The sequence below is a fragment of the Siniperca chuatsi genome, linkage group LG3 (genome assembly GCF_020085105.1).
Source record: "Siniperca chuatsi isolate FFG_IHB_CAS linkage group LG3, ASM2008510v1, whole genome shotgun sequence".
In the NCBI taxonomy this organism is placed as follows: Eukaryota; Metazoa; Chordata; class Actinopteri; order Centrarchiformes; family Sinipercidae; genus Siniperca; species Siniperca chuatsi.
The window spans coordinates 28,921,920-28,945,467 of record NC_058044.1 but is presented as its reverse complement, the minus strand read 5'-3'; the positions used below and the strand labels follow the sequence as shown (position 1 = coordinate 28,945,467).

General features: G+C 39.6%; 1 protein-coding gene across 4 annotated transcripts in view; it reads right to left on the bottom strand.

Annotated features, from left to right (window-relative positions):
* rptor (regulatory associated protein of MTOR, complex 1) overlaps positions 1-23,548 on the bottom strand; it is a 187,686-nt gene that overhangs the window by 67,812 nt on the left and 96,326 nt on the right. For all 4 annotated transcript variants that reach the window (XM_044188784.1, XM_044188787.1, XM_044188788.1 and 1 more), the window contains exons 8-10: positions 21,739-21,798; positions 10,979-11,079; positions 8,369-8,513 (exon numbers count right to left, since the gene is read on the bottom strand). In XM_044188784.1, coding sequence (XP_044044719.1) covers positions 8,369-8,513; positions 10,979-11,079; positions 21,739-21,798 — 306 coding nt within the window. The remainder of the gene's footprint in view (positions 1-8,368; positions 8,514-10,978; positions 11,080-21,738; positions 21,799-23,548) is intronic.

The window sequence follows — 23,548 nt, the reverse complement described above, 5'->3', positions numbered from 1 at the left end:
TTCTCTGTTCTTTCTGTCTGTTTCTCTTTCCTTCCACTTTCCGGCTCCTTTTTTTTGCAGCAAATTGAGCTGAATGGGTCTTTTTCCTCTCAGTTAGCACGAGTTAGTCTCTCAGTCTTGGCTAAGAACCTTGAATACCTAATAAATTTATAGTTAAGAGAGTTTTTACTTAATAATAACATTTTAAGTGATTTTCAATCTGGTTTTAGAACGGGCCATCTGTGCCTTGGACAGAAAACAACATTGCACTGCCTTATTTGTGGATATATCTAAGGCATTTGATTCAGTGGACCACAAATTGCTGCTGAACAAATTTAGGAATGCTGGTTTCGGTCCTAAGGCTGTTAAATGGTTCAGAAATTACTTTGTAGCTCAAACTCAGTGCGTGCATGCAGAGGGCCACAAATCTGATTTTCTTGAGATAACTAAAGGTGTCCACCAGGGTTCCATTTTGGGACATATTTTGCTCTCTATTTTTATAAATGACTTGGGTAAGGACATTCAAGCAAAAACACTCTTCTATGCTGATGACACTGTCATTTAAACATATGCTCCCTCCATAGTACAGGCTTTGCAAGAGCTTCAGACTGCATTTCAGTCATTACAAACTGCTCTCCTGAGTTTAAAATTGGTTTTAAATGCTCATAAACTAAGTTCATGGTCTTCTCAAAAGCTAGTTTACAGTTGCTTGATGATATTAGCATTTTCACGTCCGATGGTAAATCAATTGAAAGGGTGCCCTCGAACAAGTACTTTGGTATACGGATAGATGACAAGCTTATATTTAATGTACATATGGCTAATCTAGTTAGCAGTGGTGGAAAGTAACTAAATACATTTACTCAAGTACCGTACTTAAGTACAATTTTGACGTACTTGTACTTTACTTGAGTATATTCCCACAGAGTATCTGCTACTTAATACTTCTACTCCACTACACTCAACAATAGAAGGGAATATTGTACTTTTTACTGCACTACATTTATTTGATAACTTTAGTAACAGTAGTTTAGTTAGAGTAAATAATGATGATGTATTTTAAGATAATATAGAATAAAACTTAATTGATCCCTTGATGAAATTCACAAGCTACACAGCAGTATATGAAGTCATTAAAATTAGCTCCACCTTTACCAGCTGCAACATTAAAGTGTGATGCTAATACTTTTGTGCTTTTACTTATGTAAAATCTTGAATGCAGGACTTTTACTTGTAACAGAGAATTTCTACACTGTGGTATTACTACTTTTACTTAAGTAAAAGATCTGAGTACTTCTTCCACCACTGCTAGTTAGGAAGCTCAAAGTGAAGATTGGGTTGTGGAAGTTACTTTTCTGTCTGTGATTGATTACGGTAACATACTGTATATGCACGCTGCCTCCTCCATTTTACGGAGCCTTGATTCAGTGTAACATGCATCTTTACGTTTCATTACAAATGCAAAGTCCCTTACTCACCATTGCATACTTTATGATTTGGTGGGTTGGACATCATTGACCACTCGCAGACAACAACACTGGTATATTTTTATCTACTGTATAAAGCGATACTGGGTAAACTTCCAGCTTACCTCTGGACCCTTCTCTGTCTCAGCTCTGGTAGTTACCAGCTATGGTGGTTGCGTTTTAATGTACCCCAGGTTTTGACAGATCTGGGGAAAACTGCATTTTCCTACTATGCACCTTGGGCATGGAATAATCTGCAAAAAGCACTAAAATTAGATACATTTATATCCATTGATGAATTTAAGGGCATCATAAAGAATGTGGTGATGAAGGCATGTGGTTGTTTTTTCTTGAGAGGCCACTGTGTTTGGATAGCTGTTCTTTTGTTTTATTGTCGATTTTTGTATATCATGTTGTATATGCTGTGATTTTCAGTTGTAGAATGTAACTAAGTAGATTTACTCAAATACTGTACTTAATTAGCAAATTTGTGATACTTGTAACTTTATACTTCTACTCCACTACATCTCAGAAGCAAATATTGTACTTTTTACTCCACTACATTTGTCTGACAGCATTAGTTACTAGTTGCTTTGCAGATTACAATTTTGAATGTTTCTGATAAACTGAATGTTTCTCTGAGCTCATGAAAAGTTGACTTTTTAGAGATATGCGGTTCTCACAGGGCAGCGATGCTACAAACATATGATAATCTTATAGAATATGATGCATTGCTGTAGATTAAACTACCCTATAGTATATAAAGTTGTTAAAATGAGCACAACCTTAAACAACTACAGCCATAAAATGCAACATACACATTAATGCAGCAGTAATATTAATCCAAAAACATCATATCAACACAAACATCAACACTGACAGGGACCATTTTACTGCCCGAGTACTTTTACTTTTGATACTTTAAGTAGATTTTACTGATAATATTTACATACTTTTACTTAGGTAAGGTTTTAAATGCAAGACTTTTACTTTTAGTAGAGTATTTTCACAATGTTGTATTAGTACATTTATTTTAGTAATGGATCTGAAAACTTCTACCACCACCAGTGATTTTGTATGGCTCCTACCTTGGCCAGGTCTCTCTTGTAAAAGAGATTTTTGATATCAATGGGACTTCCTGGTAAAATAAAAAATAAAAAATTTAAAATAAATCAATAATAGGTGTTGAGTCATGTTCCCAGTCAATGCACTGCGATGTAATGTGATGCTGAACGAGTGACACTGAGTTCACTCTGTCTGAGACTCTCTCTGCTGCTTACACAGCTTTTCCCATTAGCTGAGAGCAGTATAATAGAGTTTCACTCTTGGTCGACAGCACAGTGTTGAAGGTACAATGAATCCACTGCTGTCATGTATGTGCAACATGCAAACACACAGTATAGTATGTGGCTAAAAAAGCATTGCTGTCTAATTAGAAAACTAGGAGGTACATTTTGGCAGGCAGTATGTTTGCTCCTTCAACCACTTTTAAATTGTTCTAAAAGTCAGCAAAAAGGCAATTTATTACAGCGTTCATGTCAGCTGGTACAAGTTCAGGCTAAATGGGAGAATTTATAAATTCAGCTGTCACTGCGGCAGGCAAAACATTTAGCCTTCCAGCAAAAATGTCAACAGTGCAAAACAGACATTACTGCATTATTAAGAAAAGGTGTTACTCATTTTGCAAGTTTTTGCTGCCATATAAGGTCTGACTTTAGAGTAATTAGACCATGTGAAATTCAGATTGATGATGTACACACTGGTGGAACCAAAAATTATCCAAAAGATTTAAAGCAAAGACATCTGCTTGCATTTGTATTTATGTTATATGTACTTACATTACATTTAGCAAACAAATGGTGCCGCTATGTATTTAAGACTATAAAACATTAAAGAAGTGGCATGCTACTTCTAGATGCACATGTCCGTGTAATATTTTCTGAGTTATTTTTGTTCTATTCTATTATTTGCAGAGCACCTGCTGCAGTAAGTGCTTTTTTACAGCATGATTTCAAAATCACTAACATACCAATCTACTCGAGTCTAAGTGGTAGTTAATTGAGAGGAAAGTAATTTACAGATTGGAACCAGTAACCCTTTGGTAAATTTACTGTGTAGGAAAACAAAATCTCATAAGCAAGAGTATGGTGGTTATACTTTTCCAATAGTAACTCAAGGTTTCACATGAAGCTATCACACGAGATAGAATTTGAAGGTGGGATTAACCAAAACAAGATCCTGAATTTTACCGGGTAGGTATTTTATTGTCTTAGATTAGGAAACCGCCAACCCATGTTAAATATTGCTTTTGCACAGAAAGTAATGGAAGTTGCTTCCAATGGGCTAGGTGGTTGACTCTTTTAAGGTCCAAGCTCCATGAAGCCCCTTGGTACTTTCCTCTGCATGCTGTGGGAATGACTGTCTGTTGCACTTATCTGGTACAAGGTATGTTCCATGACACTACCTAGATTTTCAGGGAAGAAATTACATAGTCTTGAACTTGAAAAAGTTGAAATGATAAACAATAAAAAATACTCTTCTGTCATATCGTACAATACATTGAGGGTTTTTGCTGACACAACCTTTCTTGGTCTGGTATGACCAGTAGCTTATAGGTGCTAATGTTAGTTTATAAGATAAAGTTAGGCTCATATTGCTGACAATGCTGAGTGAGTTCACTGTCTTAATGACTCTTAACTTCTTGTGCTATTGTTACAACACTGTGTTTTAGCATTTACCCTTGTCTTGTAATTGTCAACTGGCTACAGTGGTTGCTGATTAGGAAAAGTTACGTAGTCTCACATTAAAATGTCTCAGCTGTTGTCTGTGAAGGTGCCCACAACCCTATCACATTGTGTGATCTGGACTGACTGCTGCTAAGCCAATGATTTCCACTCAATGGAAACCTCCTCATTATCTCTCCATCACGCTTGATTTCATTGTTTTCAGAATGTCATCTACTTGGAGCTTTCTACATGATGAAGTAATGGTAGTACTGAATGTACTATTAACTCATATGGCTGCTGATTCTGTGTCCAGCCTTCTATGACAGTGTAAAGTCGGTATAATGCTGTCTTACTCATCTGATTATATAAGCTCCTTTCTTCGTTTCTGGGATCCAGTATTTCTTTGTGCCTTTAGTTTAAGTTATTATCTGTTTGTTCTCTATTGGCCTGTTTGTTTTGTTATGTGCTGTATCTTATTTTTTAATATGCATTAAAAACTCCCAGAAATGTTAATTTAAGAAGTTTAAATTGAGGGTAAAGCTAGGTGTTGAAGAACAATCTTTTTTTCTTACTCATTTTGTATCATGGTAGGTCATCTCAAGGTATCGACAGAAAATGAAATCTTCCAATAAGCCTTTACATTATTTGAGTGGCAAATAAACTTTTTGTCCTAATGTACAGACAACATTCGTAAAATAACCATCTCCAAACGAAATGTGCTTTCCATCAACAAGGATTGGAATCTGTGTAGAAATTTTGCCAACAAATATCCATCCCCACTGGTGTTTATGTAAACCAACGGTGAGGAAACAAGCAGATAGAGCAGTCTAATCAGCAAAGACATGCTCACAGGGAGGAGGCTGCCGCACCGTTTGAGATGACAGCATTAACTTGCATGATGTCTGCCAATACGAATGAGTAACTCATCACCAAAACCTGTCTTTGTGTGTGTGTGTTTGTGTGTGTGTGTGTGGTGCGTGAGAGGACAACTGACAACAGAGGAGTGTAGGGGACCAGTTGGCGGCTGACTAAGCTCTTTTTCTTGTTGCCTGCAGAGAGTGGTGCAGCGACATGCACTCACAAATACACATATAAAGTAGACACACACACCCACACACACACACACACATACTCCTACACTGAAACTGCCAACAAGGGAGTAATCAGCCTTGGGTTTATCTGCTCTCCTCTATTCTGCTCCATTTGAATAACAATTGCTGTTTGTGTTCGGGCACCAACATCGATCTACGAGCCCCCAAATTGCTTAATTCCCTCTCTCCATCGTCCTTCCCCCCCATCTATGCTGATCCAAACTTTTATTTTTCTACTCGCCTTTTATCTCTGGCACTTCCATTTTTTATCGTTCACTCAGTCTTGTTTCCCACACTCTTAAAGCACCTCTCTGTCGTTATTCTGTCCTCCTTAATACTGCATGTGCTGCTGTGCAACTCCCAATTTCTTTGGCGGTAAACAGTGCAATATAGCAACAATCTAAAATAATGGGCTTGTACGAGCGAGAAAGACAGACTAGTGCTTGCTCAAGGAGCAAGGAGCAGTGTTCTTTACAATAAGTGATGCCAGGGCGTTACACAACAAGTCGCTGCTTGAGGCAAAGAGAGTGAGAAAGCGTTTTTCTTTTCGCGCCAGATAATGAGTGGGAGAGATGGAGGCATTTATAGAAGACCAAGAAGAGAAACAATAGATAGTGGGAGAAATATTTGTGTAACTAAAGGGAGATAGATAATGGGATAATGTTTCTTACATAGTGTGCAGGAGCATGTAAAGTCAGTGGGCAACAGGGAGGCTTTTCAGCACCTCTGTGTGTCTGTATATAATTCAAGTAATGAGAATACATGGAGGACAAATCAGTTAAATCGTGGCAATTGTAAAACATTGCAAGAATTTCTGTCTCAAGTCTCAAGCTATGTGAGTAAAAGGGACAACACTCTTGAACTCTTAAATTTGTGTTATTTAATAATTAAAAAATGTTTGTGGACTGGTAGGCCTATATTTTTATTTTTTGTGGTACCGGTGCTTTTAACCTAAATCTGCCACATCTACCACAGCTGGAAATGTCCAACATGTCTCACAAAGTCTTTAATTATCTCCCAGGTGAACAGGTGTTATCTTGCTGTGTTCAATCAAAGGTCGACATATTCGGCTGCGGGTTATGCGTGTGCGGGTGGATGAAGCAACACCATTGCCCTAACTCCATATACAACTTGTCTTGTGTCTGTCTACACGGCATTCAGGTCGACTGAGGCTGCTGTCAGTGAAGACACTGCTACATTTGCCTCTGCTATGAAGCAGAGAGCAACACATACAGCAACACTGGCAAAAGCCAACATAAAGAAATAACTGAGAAACACAATCATGGAAATTATACTTAGCATGAACGAGGCGTATGCATATGGTAGAGGGCAGAAGCAAATAAAAACAACTACAGGTTTTGGCTCACACTTTCTCAACAGCATTTATTTTGAGAGTAATTAAAGCATTTCATTTTGTTTTACTGTTTTGTATGATAAATCTGGCTTGAACTATGGGGAAAAAATGTCACATACACTAAGTGTGTGTGTGGTGCGTGAGAGGACATTAAATTGGCTGATGGACCACTTTTGTCCTCTTTTTACATGAATCGATCAGTGGCTGTAAAGGAGAAATCATGCTCTTCATCCGAGGTCTGACTGCGATTCTCCCGGCAATAATATTGCATATGCAAGTGCAGTAACAGCAATCCTACCAGCATGGTAAGTTTTGTGCTGAATGAGAGCTTACTTCCTATTAGCACCACACAGTAACAGGTGGCAACAGTGCAATATTAACAACCTGTGCAGACACAAACCAGGCTTCCTGAGTTTGCAGGACCAGCTGCTTACTAGTTGTTTCTGACACCAACCATCTTTTTGTAACCCCTTTCTAGTATGTAAGTCTATCTCTGTTCCATTCTCACACTATTTTCGACCACAGTTGTGCCTCCATCAGGAAAACTCTGACATTTTGGCAAACATGTTTCTTTGCTTTATTACTGAGTTTGTTGAGATGATAAATATCAATGTCATCCTTGTTAATTCAGTAGAGAGATTGATTGAGTATGTTTAGCCTAGCTTAGCCTAACAACTGGAAGCAGGTAACAGCTAGTGTCCATGGAAAGAGGAAAATTACGCCTTTCAACTGTTTTTTGTTCTGTTTTGTTTGTTTCTAATTTGTTAGCTAGCAAGCTAGCCACCAAAGCATCTAAGACTCACCTGGGTTTTGTTGAGAGTCAGGAAAGTATGTAAAGTAGGCTACCCAGCTGTGAGATACTGAGATGCTGTGTACAGTCACTAACCCTAGTTGTTGTTGTTAGCTCCATTGGGTAAACTTCTTGTTAAACCACAGTGTCTTGTTTTCTATTTCTACCCATGCTAAATCTACAAGATACAATGTGTACAGTAGATACAATATAAGAACTTTGGAGTTGCTGGAAGGCACTTTTGATGAAACAAGCTAGCTGTTAGCCCCTGCTTCCAGTCTTTGTGCTAAGCTAGGCTAAACAAGACCTAAACCTGTGCTGAATGCACAAAGCTGAAATTGATATCAATCTTCTTATCTAACTGTGGGTATGAAAGCAAACAAACGTATTTCCAACAATGGAGGTATTCCTTTAAGTTTTGTAAACTCTGTAGCAGAGTAGCTAGCACTGCTAGAAACATCTCACTGTGGTCTGTTTTTCAAATTACCTATGGTAATAAGAAAAATTACAAAACCAAACAAAATGGTCACAAAAAACACAAAGCACATTGCTACTAGCTGTCTTTAACAGTGGAAAACAGTTTTAGAGAGGCGCTTTCATTTAATAAACGAGCTCATAACATTTGGGCATATATGCCCCCAGGCAGATTTGCCATTTGTGCATAAGTGACCAAGTTGATAGCATTTTTAAATCTCTCTTCGGCTTTTAAGTAACCATTTACAATCATTAAATATACATACAATACCATAAATAACAAAACACTGTCTGTCTCTTGTCTAGTCAAAGAATGTATCTGTTAAAAAGTCTGTTCATCCTTTAACTTCAGTGTGCATGAACAAACAGCAAAGCCTTGTGGATGACTGTTCCTCTTCTTCTTGCCTTCTGCTCTACAAAACCAAGGACATCTGTGTATCTGTGTGTGTGTGAAAGCAAGCCCTGAACTCTGTTTGTGTGTGTCTTACCACATGGCGTGCATGTATGTAGGGGGCAGACGGGGACTGCTGACCGGTGTACAGTTGTATGACCTCATTATCCTCTCTGCTAATAGGAAATTGCGAAACAAGCTGGCCACCAGCAGGTCCTGACGAAACAACTTCTGGAACAAATCTAAAGACAGAGAGAGAATAGAAATTATCCATCACGTCAGAGACAGAAGAGGGCCACCAAATAAATAAAATTAACACAAAGACAGGATTACAAGTGAGGAAAATAGGAGGCTGAATGAGTGAATGAAAATCTAACTGGGTAAAAGAAAGTAGTTTAATTAGAGCAAAGTGGCCACTTTAGAGAAAAACAGGGTAGCTGTGTGTGTGTATACTTACAAAATATAGAGGACTGTGATATGTAGATTAAAGCGATGGGTTGTGGTCAAATTTTCATCAGCTCATTAATGTATTCGCTAATTCACTTTAATGGGGCCAGGCCAGTCCCATGCCAATCTCTGGCTTATGATTGTGATTCCCCTGTTTGTGTGAGGGAGCGAATGTATGTGTGTGTGTGTGGAGGATATTAGAGACGGTGCCTGCTGTTAGTGTTCTGCTGTTTATGCTGCTGTGTGTGTATGTGAGGCGACAGAGTGTGTGTGTGTGTGTGTGTGTGTGTGTGTGCGAGAGATTTGGATTAGGTGTGCAGTGCCTTCATTACAGGGATACTCTCTGATGTGGGCTGCTTCATTAACAGCAGAGCCCCCGGTGTTTAAAAAGCTTCAGCAGCCATCAGCATTGTCACATTGCTATTCTAGCTGGGATACCGTTTGTCTCAGGGGAGTGTGAGTGTGCCTGTATGTGCAAGTGTGTGTGTCTCTGTGGATGTGTGTTGCATACAAGAGGCAGGTGCGCAATGAGAGAAAGTATATGTGCTGCATGCAAAAGATAAATGCATGTCAAAAAAAGAAGTGTTGGAGTATGTTCATCTGGGCAAGCTGAGCCTGTGGGTGATGGTTAGTGGCAGTGTGTGTATGCATGTGTTGTCACCATACAGAGTTTTGCTTGAGTGTGTATGTGTGCGCATACTTGCTTTTACGGCTGCCAAATTATGGTTAAAATGATATCCCCAATTACTGTGCTAGACACTCTAAACACAATTAATCTCCATTTGAGGAGCCAACCTGCACTTACTGCACTTCTGGCATTTTATATCAACATCTTCACTATTTTCAACCACTCGGGATGTTCTCAAAGTTTATTATTGCTGATGCTTCACTACTGTATGGTTTTTATTAGATGTCCTAATTTAGGCCTCCCTGTGAGCTGAAACACATGGCTCGTTTCATTTTTCATCATTGGCTAGACATGTTGCAATAAAGATTTTGTTTTTTTAACAGTTTCACAACTTTTGTGTGCCCTTAGCTGTCTTTACAAGTTTCAATTCAATTTTATTTATATAGCGCCAAATCATAACAGAAGTTATCTTGTTGCACTTTTCCTATAGAGCAGGTCTAGACCATACTCTTTATATTATTATTTATAGAGACCCCACAAATCCCACCATGAGCAAGTACTTGGCGACAGTGGCAAAGAAAAACTTCCTTTAAGAAGCAAGTTTGTCTTTCCATCACCTTCAACACCAGTATGAAGAGTGTTCTTGTTTGTTTGCTTGCTTTTCTGCTTTGAAGGATAATTCCAGTATATTACAACTTAGGTCTTATTTTCATAGTTTTGGCCCACAGGTTAGGAAACCTGTGTATTTGACCGTTCCCTAGGCCTTGCCCCCTTAGTTACTGTTGCTACACCTTTCAAGCTTTCTGTTCTTGCACGGAAGTTAAGCAGTTTACAATGACAGTGGTGCCAGATTTAACACCAAAAATTCTTAGTAATTTTTGAAACAATGGGTTGTTGATTTCAAACAGAGGTAGAGAAAAACAGGCTTCTCATTTCTAGCAGATAATTGTTGATTTTGCTGGCTGAAATGACTAGCTAGCTCGCTAATTAAGCTAATGTTAGCTCCACGAGTTGGTTGAAAATGCACCAGATGACTTTAATGTTTCAAGCTGACTATTTTTAAAATGATAAGCTTGTAAAAGAGTCTTAAATATGCATTTGATGGCTACATACATGATATCATGCTAATAGTCCTAGTATTATAACAATGACAAGGAAAAATCTATTATTTTATTTTATTCTAACATAACCCTGTTTGGCTGCTTAACTTACATACTTGGACAAGCGAAACAGAGGTAAGATTTATGCTTTATTGTTCGTATTTTTAAATCATGTTTCCTTTTTAATGTTACAAGAGAAATAACTTTTAGGATGTGTTTGGCAAATGTAACTCTCTTTAACGGGGGTTTAACGAATGGTCAATTGGCTGACCACTCGTATTTCTAGCCCTTTTGAAGTTCTTTTTAGCAATGTCGCCGTGTTACTAATTTCATCAATTACCTTGGTGAGCACGTTATCATAACTGATGGAAATGATGGCCAAAACTACCAAAATAAGACCCAAGACCCAAGTTATAATAAACTGGAATTATTCTGTCAGATTGGTAACTGTGGAAAATAAAATGGTGATATTTAATTAAATAACCTTAACAGTGCATCTCTAATGTGTGTGTCTGTGTATGTAAAGCCTCACCTCTAGGCAGCACATTCCAGGCAATCGTGTCGGTGATGGCTGTGAAGATCCAGTTGAGCTCTCCGAGGGGAGTGCGTCTGTCGTTGAGCCTGCCAGGGATCCTGCACCACACACGACATAACACAGATGGCATTGTGTCAGCCACGCTCACTGTATGTCACATATCTGACTCAAAGCACAAAGTGGCAACTGCTCAGTAGTATTATCACAACACATCTGAAGAAATTTACAGGCACTTAGCCTCTTACTCAGAGAGACTAACAATGAGTGCAAGTTTGAATATTCATGTGTGCTTATACACTCATGTGTGCACAAGAGATACTGTAGGACAAGAGATGAGACACACAGCAACATCAGATGCAAGCAGAGAAAGAATGTAGCATTTTGTTTCGATTATTCGAGATTTACATACAGAGGCATTTCAGGTGAAAATTTTCATGTAACAAAATCAACTGGGCTGTGTGCTACCTGCAGAGTGGCAGTGGGTTTCTTCACATAAATCTAAATATAAAGGAGGTGACCGCCTCTGCTAACTAAAAATAATACATTTTTATGAAATTAAATCTTAGAAACCAGGGAAAAGGAGCAGAGGCACTATTTCACACAAAGGCTACATGTTTGTGTGAACGTATCATTTAGATCATGACATTGTAAACTGATCCCAGAAGCACTGCCTTAGAAGAATACTAATTCTGTCTTACCAATGACATTTACCACCTCGGCTAACAAATTCTGGTTCTGGAAAATCGGATTTTACCAATTTCATGTTTTAATTTTGTTAACCTGCAAACTAACCACAGTATCTGGTCAGCTGGCCATTTCCTTTTTGTAAGAAGCTCATCCAGTACCTCTTCCTATCACCTGATTGACTCAAAAATTTATTGTTTTAAAAAAATAATAATAATTTGACTTACGGACTGTTGCACTGGAAAATTGACTTTTTAGGTGTTACATTATAAAACACAGAGAGACAGGGAGACGAGGGCAAACACTAGTTGGCTCACAGATATAACAGTTAATGTGAGCAAGTGAGTCATTTGTGTCTGAGTAAAGAAAAGGAGAGGAAAATGTATTAAATTATTGAAAGAATGTGGGGAAAAGTGAAGGTAAATGAGAAAAAGTACTTCTAAGCACTTCTACAACTCTAAGCATTGCAGCTGACAGTGCTAGATACAGGGAAGGATGTGTTTGTATGTGTACGAAACTACAGAAGACGAGAAATTAAGGAATTGGGAAGTCATCTATTTCATTGTCTGGGAGCAGGGATTCCCTGGTTGGCGGAGTAGATCACTGTGTGCTCGCTCACTCTCTTTACCTCTAAAACAAACTTGAAATGCTGTAGACCAACAGGTCATAGTTTAAGTGTAAAAAGGTACCTATACACTGCTGTTATTAAGAGTGTCAGTGTCGGCGCATCATAGGGCAGTCACTCCACTTTCCCAAACCTCTTTAGCCCATATCCCCCACTCATCTGCCAACCACCCAGTCAACTCAGAATGTGAGGGTTAAAACCTGTTTTTTCAGCTGTGTCTTCATGCAACAACCACTAACCCTAACTAAATTTTACAGAATAATTATCATGTTATCTCACGTGATAACGAGATAATGAGCTTGCTATCACTAGACAACATCTATGTTATCTTGAAATAATAAAGGTGATCGTGAGATAAGAGGATAAAAAAAAAAACATAACTGCAACTGTGACCTTTTAGCTTCTTCATTTATGTACAAAAATAATAGGGTCTTGGCATGATTGGGTCAACAAATGGTTAGATTAGCCTCATTTCCAAAAAGCGGTTCAAAGAAGCCACTGAGGAACAGAGCTCCCCTTTGGCAAAGCTGCAAACCATCTTGAAAAAAAGGCTAATGACCCTGCGCAGAGCTGAATGGCACAGAAGCCGTCGCAAGGAGAGAGCCAGAAGGAGGGCATCCATCGTAGCGAATCCCTTTGGCTTCAACAAACAACTGCTGGGGCAGAAGCGGAATGGGAACCTGGCCTGCTCAAAGGAGGAAATTGACCTGCACATTCAGAACACCTACAGTGACCCCAACAGGCAGAAGGAGCAGGGCCCATGCGACATCCTCATAGACCCACCACTTCCCACAAAGGATTTTGACATCAGGGAGCCACTCCTGAAAGACGTCCAAGAGGTTGTGAAGAAGGAAAGATCCAGCTATGCCCCTGCCTCTGGACCAAATGGAGTCCCGTACAAGGTTTACAAGAACTGCCCATTGCTACTCAAGCGACTCTGGAAGATCCTGAGAGTCAGATTTGCTGAAGGGATCTGGATCCTTAAGGGGGAGGCAAGAGAATAAAACAATTCAGGATAATATCACTGCTGAGTGTGGAAGGAAAACACTTCTTCAGCATCGTAGCAAGGTGGCTGGCTGATTTCCTCTCAAGTAACAAATATTTCGCTTAATATTTAATATTTAATTAATATTTCGCATATTCCACTTCAGCATTGAAGGGTCACTGATCCCAACCGTCTCAGAGAAGCAAGTGAAGAGCCTGGGCAAGGCCTCCGCATCTGTTCAGTCAACCTGCCAGGAACTGGAGATCAGCCAACCGGTCAGGGGCCCTCAGGAAAAGTTCAAGGCTTGGATATACCAGCATGGTATATGGCTGCTATTTGTCTACAAAAGTCCCCATCTCCACCGTAGTGACCTTGGAAAAGAAGGTAAGCAGCTGTCTTAGGAGATGGCTGGGGTTCTCCTCAGCAACATTGCCCTCTACGGGAACACAAAGCTTCAATTACCCTTAAAGTCTTAAAGTGGTGACATGGACTAGAGAGGTGCTGATGTACAGGGATTTGAGTGACGCAGGCAGGAGTGGTGGTGAAGACTGTAAGGAAGTGGAGAGCCGAGGACGCTGTGCTGGAAGCGGAGTCACAACTGCGCCATAGAGCTCTGGTGGGAGTAGTGACCCGTGGGAGAGCAGGCTTGGGAATGTTCCCAATTCCACGGTACGGGAAAAGTATGGGGAAGGAGAAGCGAAGGCTGATTCAGGAGGAAGTGAGGGCAGCTGGTCCTCAACTGTTGCATGCAGGGCTAGAAGGCTAGATGCATGGCCATCAAGGTAGGCTGCAGAGAATTTGTGGGGCACTCACTCCACAAAGCCTTAAGTGTGCTGGGCATCACAGGACTAGAAAGGAGCAGAGCCATTAAGAACATTATCGAAGCAGCTGAGAAAGCCTCAAGGTGGCTCTGGATCCGGAGAGGAGAGGTGCCACCTGAACACAAGCTGTGGCCTGATCAACCACAGCTGGGTTGCCTGGGCAAGGGTGTCTGATGTCGCAAGACCCGAAACACCCAGTGACCCCAGGATGCATCACAAGATGTATTTTAAGATTTCCACTGCATGGTACAGCTTGGCTCGCTTTTGGTATCAGGTGTTTCTCAATTTCGTTTTCAACTGCAGATAGCTCAATTGCTCTATTCAGCTTTCGAGGGATCCTTTCATCAGCAACCAAACAGAGGAACGTCTGGTCTTTGTCAACTGACCACGGTGTGTTTTTGCCTCTGGGTTGTGTGAATAAGATTGAATGTGTGAAGAAAAAAATTGCGGTCGCTATTGTAGCTTTGCTATTTAAAAATGACGGCTATCCACAACTTTTGCCAATGGAAAACCAAAAAAGAATGGCACAAAGACAAAGAATGAACATTGACATGCTGAAGTGTTTTCTTCCAATTTTCTCCCCATCCCAGGAATGTCATCACCCACTGTCACTTGCAAACATTTTGTTTCCACTGTGGCTTTATTATCATTAGTTGGTGCATTGGATCACTGCCATGAGCATGTCTTTGTGTTGAGATAGAAGCATCAACTATAGTTATATACATTATCTGACAATAAATGACATTATACTACTATATAGTATTACATAACTTGCTAAACGCTAATTAATTAGAGACTTGTACAATGTATAATCAATACTAAAGTCTGACAGCTGGCATGTAAAGTCCATCAGCACATCAACAAATGACTACACACTATAACTACACACAATGTCTGACCTTTTTCTGCCCTAAACCTCCCATTTCCACCTTTAAGTGACAAATAATAGCAGCGGTGAAGCTTCTGGCAGGTACAAGCCTATTGTATAACCATGAGGGCCAGCCAGCCCCTGAGCACTTTGAGTGCTTGCCAATGGTGTTTGGCAAGTCAGCACTAAGGATGAACACTCAGCAGTTCATATCCTTACTCAGAATCCAGTCTAATATATTTGAGGAGGGAAAAGGATGGTGTATTGGTGAACAGATAGATGGATGAATTGTTGAACAGGTTGGAAAAATGCCCTCAGAGGTGTTCAGGCTTGTGTCATCGATCAAAATATTCATAAATATTCAAATTTACAGTGACACTTGTTTGAAGTATCTTTCTATTTTGTAAAGTAGCATATACTCATTTGAGAAGTGCTAGTCTATATGTATCTTTGAAATTAGTTCCTACTATTAATTACTATCTATTAACCAATGAAACAGTATGTTTTAGTGTGAGGCAGTTGCTGAGATACTAAAACTCACACTAGTTACTCATGTTGATGAACTCTTCAAGTCACTAGGGGCATAAAGTGGAAAGGTCAGACATAGGCTTGGTTCACATTTTACCTAAAATTAGAAGTGTTCAGAACGAGATTACGTCAAAAAGACTACATCAAAAAGAAACATTCATTTCACAAAAAAAGCCTAACAAAGACAATGAACCTGGCTCAGCTTTTGCCACAATGTAATGCGTCATCCAGGATGAATTTAAATTGATTTGATAAAGTGACCATATATGGTATAGAGTACACAATAAGACCCTGACCATAATGAAGGTGTAGTTAAGTTTGTATTGTGCATGTAGCACAGCAGAACAAACACACTGAGACACAGGGTTTAAATACTATACCCCCCCCCCAACATGTAAGGTTCTGCTGTGTAGAACCTTAAGCAGCCATGTGCGTATGTAAGTAAATTAAGTCTCATATAGCTGGTTCCAATGCAACAACTTATGGGGTACCTGCTGTGCTTTTAGTGGTTAATTATTTGTGTAATGTTTGATACCATGGATACTGATGGGGCAGAAATATAAAGGTACTTTATAGAACCTAATGCCTCTAACGCCAAAGTCTAACCGCTGGATCAAGAAACAAGGGTCACAATGTCCTCTATAAAAGGGATAGGCTGTCGCTCTTCTAGAGCAAAGAGCCAAATCTCTACCACCTTGAGGGTTGCTGCTATGTAGCTGACTCTTCTCTCTGACGTCTCTCTGGAGCAAGAGCATAAAGTATTTCCTTACGGGATCAATAATGTATCTCCTCGGAATAATAAATGCTGAGGTGCCATCACAGTGATATGATTCCATCAATAATGGAGTTTGACTGTAGAGACCCCCTGGTGAGTCGAGCACAACCAGGTTTCAGACAATGTCAGACACCAAGGGGGCGGGTCGGCCTTGCCCACCGGGGGGGAGACTCACTGTGAAAGACTCAGAGGGAGGCTGTGAATAGGGATCATCCCACGACACTTGTGTCAGCCCCATAAGAGATGAAAGAGAAGGGATGACTGTGTGTGAACGAGAGACTCTGTGTGATTGAATGTGAGAGAAACAGTGAGAGATATTGTAGCTTGAGAGAGATCCAAGTGTATTGTAAGCAGGTAAAATCCACATGCGCTCGGCATCGTGACTCTCTTATCTAAAAGGCTATTGTGATTGGATACGAGCAGAATGTGTGTTGGATGTATGTGGGAAGCAGAGACAGAAGGGTGCACAGACGGAGGAAAGACAGAGGAATGATCAAATTAATAAACAAATCAACAGCACACAACTACTCAATGCTGACATTATGTTGAATACATTTTGCAACAAATGTTTGCAATATTTCAAGGCTGATGAGTGTTTGATACACGCTTTCCAACTGTGTATGACCTTTAAAGGTGTGAATACGTGCCCAGTGAGTGGACAGTGAGTGTAATGCCCATTGCTGCTTGCTCATGCCCACGTGTACAATTTGGACGCAGCAAAATGATGACAAAGAAACAAAGCTGCTTGAATACTATTTGAGACCAATCACCTAGACACATTTTAAAGGCTAAACAATGACGAGCTGCCCTGCATTTCTCTGTTGAAGCCGCCAAAGAAAAGCAACATGGTGTGATTTTTAGGTTGTTGTTGCTAGGATACCACAAAGTCAACTGATAAGTAACTCTCATTACAACATTGTAGTTATGCTACAGTAGCTACAAGTAACTTATCGTGTATGTCGCAGGTAAACTAAAGTTCAGAACTACTGTAAATCTGCTCATTATAGTGTTTAGAGCCAAAACGTGACTGTTATTGAGGGAGTCATCTCATCATCTCTAGCAGTCTAACGTTAGCCCTATTATGAGACACTTCACTGAGGTACTTAACTATTACTTACATAAAAATCTAAAATAGTGACATGATTTATCACTTGTCCTTTCTCCCTGGAGCAACTGTTGCTGTGTGGTGCTCAGCTGTTTTTTTATAATCCGCCATGAGATTTGTTTTCAGCAAGAAAAGTTAATGTTAGATCAACACTACGCTAACACTAACGCTAGCTAACGTCAACTTTTACTGTAGCTGACTGTCACATGTCGAACGCTGTGGGTTTTTGGCAGGCAGTCGTTTCTTGCACAAATTTCCCAAGTAGAGACAAAATAAGTCATGATGTTTCATAGTGGTCAGTTTTATTCAAACAACACGGACACTTAGGGGAAGCAGAACAAGTTATGAACACAACATTGACATCATCAGTCTTGATAAAATCTTACAAAGTTGTTATGGTGAACGTGTTAACAAACAGGTGTTAGCTTATCTACCCATCCAGTAGACACGGAGCAACAAATGTTAAGTCCAATATTTAATCTGTTTCATTTGATATTCACCAACTCCTGAGAAAAACATCTGGCTCTTTAAATGCTAGATGTTCCGCTATGCTCACCACCTAGTTGCTAACTTTGCCTGTCTGCCATTTAGTGTTGGGCAGGCAGGATATAGTGGGTTTATCAGAGCTTTTTTTGCTGAACAGCTGACTGCTGCCACTGGAAACAAGGTTAATGAGAGCGGAGTTTGTTGACCAGAGAACCAAAACAATGAGGTATTAGAGGCTTAAACGCTACATAGAGCTGAGGGGAACTGCCGCATTGGGCGATAATTCTTTGTGGGTTTGTCACAATGAGACACATTTTTCATGCTGTACGTAGTCATTTGATTGATTATCATAAAAAAATATTGATTGGTGCAGCTTTAATACTATAAGAATTTAATCATTATAATAATCACTGTACTCTTCTAGTCAAAAACTGCTGTTTCTGTGATATTTCCTGTTTTGATGAAGCATCCCTTGAAAATTCAGCTTCGTAGAGCAGAGAGGTGAAATGGCAAATGGGTTTAGTTCCATTTTTCTTTTATGAGCTCTGAGACCATCCATTATTTAACTCAGAGGGCCATCAGCTGAGTCAAAATTTAGCCCTCTGGACAGCATGCTGGACATGCAATGAACAAAAACCACAAAATAAGCATCAGGGATTCCACCAACCCCTGCTGATTAAACGCAAAAACCCCTTCTCCAGTCATGTTCAGGGCTGCTGAAACATCAAGAGCGAGAAGTAAAGCCTTTTTCTTTCTTCACTTAATTGCGGCATTTTAGTGAATTTGATTTTATATTTAAACATTATTTTTTCCACGTTTTGGAAATTTCTAATCTTGCATTTTCTATGTATTTTTTTTTTCTCATATGAAATCCCACCTTTCATATTTCCATGCTTGTACGTTAATTCAAGGTCATGCATCTTTTGAATTTGATATTTTAGTAGTTTTTCAATATTGTTTGGAATTGACTTCTCAAATCCAATCTCAGTAGAGCATACAGACTAATACAGAAAATGTCAGCACTTTGCCGTTGCAGAACTCTCTCTCTTAACCTTACTGGCTTGCTATTAGTATACACTCCTGCTGTGTATATGTCTGAAGCAGACAGCTAACATGAAGAGCAGAGCAAAGGCTCTTATAAAACATAGCAGAACAGCTTGTGTATGACTGGTTCACCCCAAAGTCTGAAGGGTTTTTTCTTTAAAGGAAAAGTGAAACTGTTTTCTGTTTCTCGTGGCTGTACATTTTGAGAGACCGTTACAGGAACCAAACCTACGCTATAGTGGAATTGTATTGAGTATTTCTATAACATGTGTTGGTTTAGAGTTGACTTCATTCAAGCCTGGCATATGATTGATTAGTGACTGTAGCTTTGAATTCAGATCACAGTTTGTGTGTTTGACAGAACCCTTTTTGAATTTCATTTTGAGGTGGAAGACTGACTCCATAACCACTGTTAAACGGTCACGTTTTTGATGTTTCTGTTCAGTGTTTTACTTATGCCTAACTGAAGAATGAGATCAGGTGAGAATGCTTTCCACCGCGCCGCTTCTGACGTAAACTAGTGTGACGTTTGTGGGTGCTAAAACTCTCCTTACAGCAAGCGGGTCATAAATTACTTTTTCTCCTCTCTACAGAAGCCCATTCTTTATTCTGGTGAGACAAGTGATAAAAGATGAAGAGGACATGGGAGCTTAGCATGAATGGAGAGCTTTAATGTTGTCAAACCCACCGAAGAGTCAAAGAGAAATGGAAAAAGGGCTTATTTCTTCAAAGTTGTGCGTCATCGCTCTAGTGGTTTCCCATCCTGCCTTGGGAGTCACTGGGCAGTAGCTATACATACAGTACTAAGGCATTTCCTGCATAATATTTATCCACTGGAGAGAGTGGTGTTTGACAGAAGAAGAAAAGAAATCTTGTAGAAACATGGGAAACAAGTTGAGTGTGAACATGTAAACTCCCCACAAATAATCCATTACTGGACCAATTAGTGTGGTTTTGAAAAGGCTTGAATCACAATAAGGAGATGCATTACTTCTTCAGTAAGTGGAGATATTATGTGCAACACATGAAGAAATCAACAGTGAGTGGTGAGTCGCATTATTCCTTATTTATCCAAAATATGCCTGCACTTTGTGGAGATTTGGTATTTGATGGACAGTCAGTAACCAGTAACCAAAACATAACTAAAACAGAAACAAGACAAATAAAAAAACAGGAAATAGTAAAAAAACAAAAACAAAAACGCTACTGCAAATTTTCAAATAAAAGGTGGTATTCAAATAAAGGACAAGTCTCATATAATAGTCATGTCTAGAATGATCAAAAAGACAAAACAAGAAATGAAAAACTGGTCCCTGATAAAGGAGGGTTAAAAAATATTGATGGGGAAAATGTCTTGTACTATGATGACTCGCATGGTTATTTGATCATAATATACATTTCCACAACACTAATTCCATCAGTACAACAGTTATGTCACACTGATCAATCTGCTGTTAGAAATTCTGTGCTCATTCACTAATCATCTCTACTTGGGTTTTATTGATAAGGTATTATCAATAAAACTGTCCTTTGAGCCTGTGGAAGGCTTTTAATGTAAAATATCTGTACAGAAAGTGTTGATTTTCACTGACGGTACAAAAAAAAACAAAAAAGATAAAAAGTGTTGAGTTTACAGCAAACTGCAACAACAGTAAATTAAAATGGGAGCAGATTAAAAGATGGGGAGGCTTCTTAATAAAATATGATCTAAAAACTGGGAACATTTGAAATAAAGGATTGTCTCTAATGAAAACCTGTTTCAAAAAATGATTTTGTTTGAGGTAAATAAAGGCTACTATTTGAGAATTTATGGTACTATCAAAACCACTTTTGTTTACCTGACTGAAGTGAGGGATTAGAGGTATTCTCTCCAAAGTAGAACTCGTAAAATGTAAGATTGGACAGGAAAGTAAAAGTGTGTCATTGTGGGACAGCTCCTGCTAGCTGGAGTTCGAAGAACCACAGACACAAACACACTGAAAACAGCTCTTGAGGAGACACAGGACAGGGAAGAGCAGATAAGCGCACCGTGTCTCTGCAAACCCTCAGCCCAAAACTAATTACAGTCTAGTGGAGGACACAGATGTGCAGATACTGTGTGCATGTGTGTTCCTGTGTGTGTACATGCACTCCTAAACTGTGTATGGCTGTCTGTGGCACAATGAAATCATAGTTTGTGCATGTGAAGAAAAATGACTATTCACCTTTAGCAAACATCATTAACAGACTGCTGAAACACTCTTCAACTTTAGTAGCTCAAGGTGCTTTCCAACAACATGTATTTTTTTCTCCTGAGATATGACAGTCTACTAATAAACTTACTTACTACTTCTAAAACTAAGTCTCCTCAACCAACTTAGTTTATGGGTGTCATTTTACTTTCCCCCCGCATGTAAGTGGATAAAAAAGAAAAGCCACCCCCGATGGTTCTGTGAAACTACTAAAACTTTGGCTATGACAGTCATATTGAGTGCTAAAATCTGAGAGTGTGTGCCTAAGAGCAAGAGATGTTCCGCGCTCAGCCGCTTGACACCCGGAGGTTTATTGAAGAAATGTAGAGCTTTAAATCTGCCAAACTACTGCCGCTTTGGCTGTGAGGGGGAAACAAAGGCAGAGAATTATACCTGCAGGATGGAAAACAACAGAAAGAGGGCTGACAATAAGGAGGAGAGAGCAAAAGAGGCAGACAGGAATACAGACAGAGATAGACAGACACAAGGAAAAGAGGATAATGATCTCTGTACACTGCGCCCTCCTGAGAGAGAGGGCGAAAGAGTTGCGACGGAGAGATTTTTTTTTGTTTTCTTGGCTTGGATGGCGGTGGAGTGACACTTACTTCTCTATGAGGTCTAACGTCACCCCTGGCACCAACTTGGCACTCTTCTGCATACAAAACCTGGAGAAAAAAAAAAACAGACAGGGAAAAGCTGCTGATAAGAGCTGCAAAGAAAATAAGAGGTGCTCACAGACTAGACAAAGCAATAAAAACATTTGGCCTCAGTACAGGTTTTACGACCTACGATAGAGACAATCAACAGATAAAACACTCAAATGAAAAATGAGAATTTCTAAGATTATAACCAATGCGCACTTTAATAAGTGTATTTTAGCTGAGTTACAGTCAAAGGGGAGGGAGCAGGCAGCGGGAAACACAGAGTCATATTTCTGAAACGTCTGGCATGGGGGTTATTGTGTTACTATGCGTGGTTAGCTCTGACAGGTCGGGTCAGCTATAAGTCACAGCAGGTTGGCGTTCACTTCGAGTCATCACACACCTGGAGGAGAGCAGGTGTGTGTGTGTGTGCGCACATACGCAAACATTAGCCACACATCAACTCCACGGAACATTAAATGAAAAAAGCATCGGGAAAAAAACATGAAGTTACTTTAACTGTTTTTCTCGGGGCAGAACTCAACAAGTTAAAATCACACATTTGACATATAACTATATAGCCTAAGAGTTGATAAGACGCGTATGCAAACGAAAGCCCAATTTTCACTCTCCTTTTATCTCTGGTGTGGTCCTCACCAACTCCTGTTGGTGGCTTTTAAACTGCTAGACGCTTCACTGTGTTCATCGGCTAATTGCCAACTGTATGGCTGAAAACAGCCAACTGCAGCTGCTTGAAACAGTGTTGATAAACCAAAATAATAAAGCTAAATGCTCCATAGAGAACTCTCTATGGGTTCATCACAGAGACTGTATATATAGATGGACGACGCGTCTCCACTTCCTCCCACTGTACAAAAATGAAGCCAAAATATCTCAGATACGGGAGCTGCCGTCTCGCGCTGGTGACGTCATTTGGAGCCAGAAGCTGCGCAGTAGTAGCCGCGGTATCGAGGTCCCGCCCATACATCCGGCCGACTCAATCACGAGCCGGCCTCAGCTGTCAATCATGACATGTTTTTATAGCATCAAATAACTAATTAAAACCAAACTTATCAGAAAAATTAACACTTGAACATACATCAGTGTCATAAGAACTACCTAATATGACAGAAACCATCTTTGGAAAAAATTTATTTGACGTGTAATTAGATTTTTTAGTCTGGCTCATGTCCAATCCGCTAACACTGAGGGGGCGGGGTTTATGACCTATACTGCAGTCAGTCACTGGGGGGGCGATCGAGTTTTGGCTTATTACTTTTGGGGAGCTGTCATGTCGTCAATCTTTATATACAGTCTATGGTTCATCACCATGAGTGACACCCTTCACAATTCTGGTAGACATTTGACCCATTGTTCATATAAATACAATGATTAGTGCAGCTTTAAGAAGTTAGATGAACTTAAGAAATTTTTTTGAAGTAATTTCAAGTATGAACCTTCAGGTGACACATTGCCTAAAGATTGATGCTGATGGGAGGTTGACTGTAAGCAGGCAGATTCAAATCGTGATCAGTGTGACTCATCTAAGACAGACACATAACAAGCCTAAATCAAGTTACTCTTTTCAAAATTAGGAAAATGGAAACTTGAACCCAAATTCAGGGCATGTTGGCAACTATGCTAATGAGCTAACAATGAAACAACTGATAACAACAGCTGAATTTAATGTTTAGTGAAGTTCTGGACGTTTATCCAAATCATCATTTTAATGTTACAAGGTTTTAAGTCATGATTATAAGTTCTGAAATGGTTC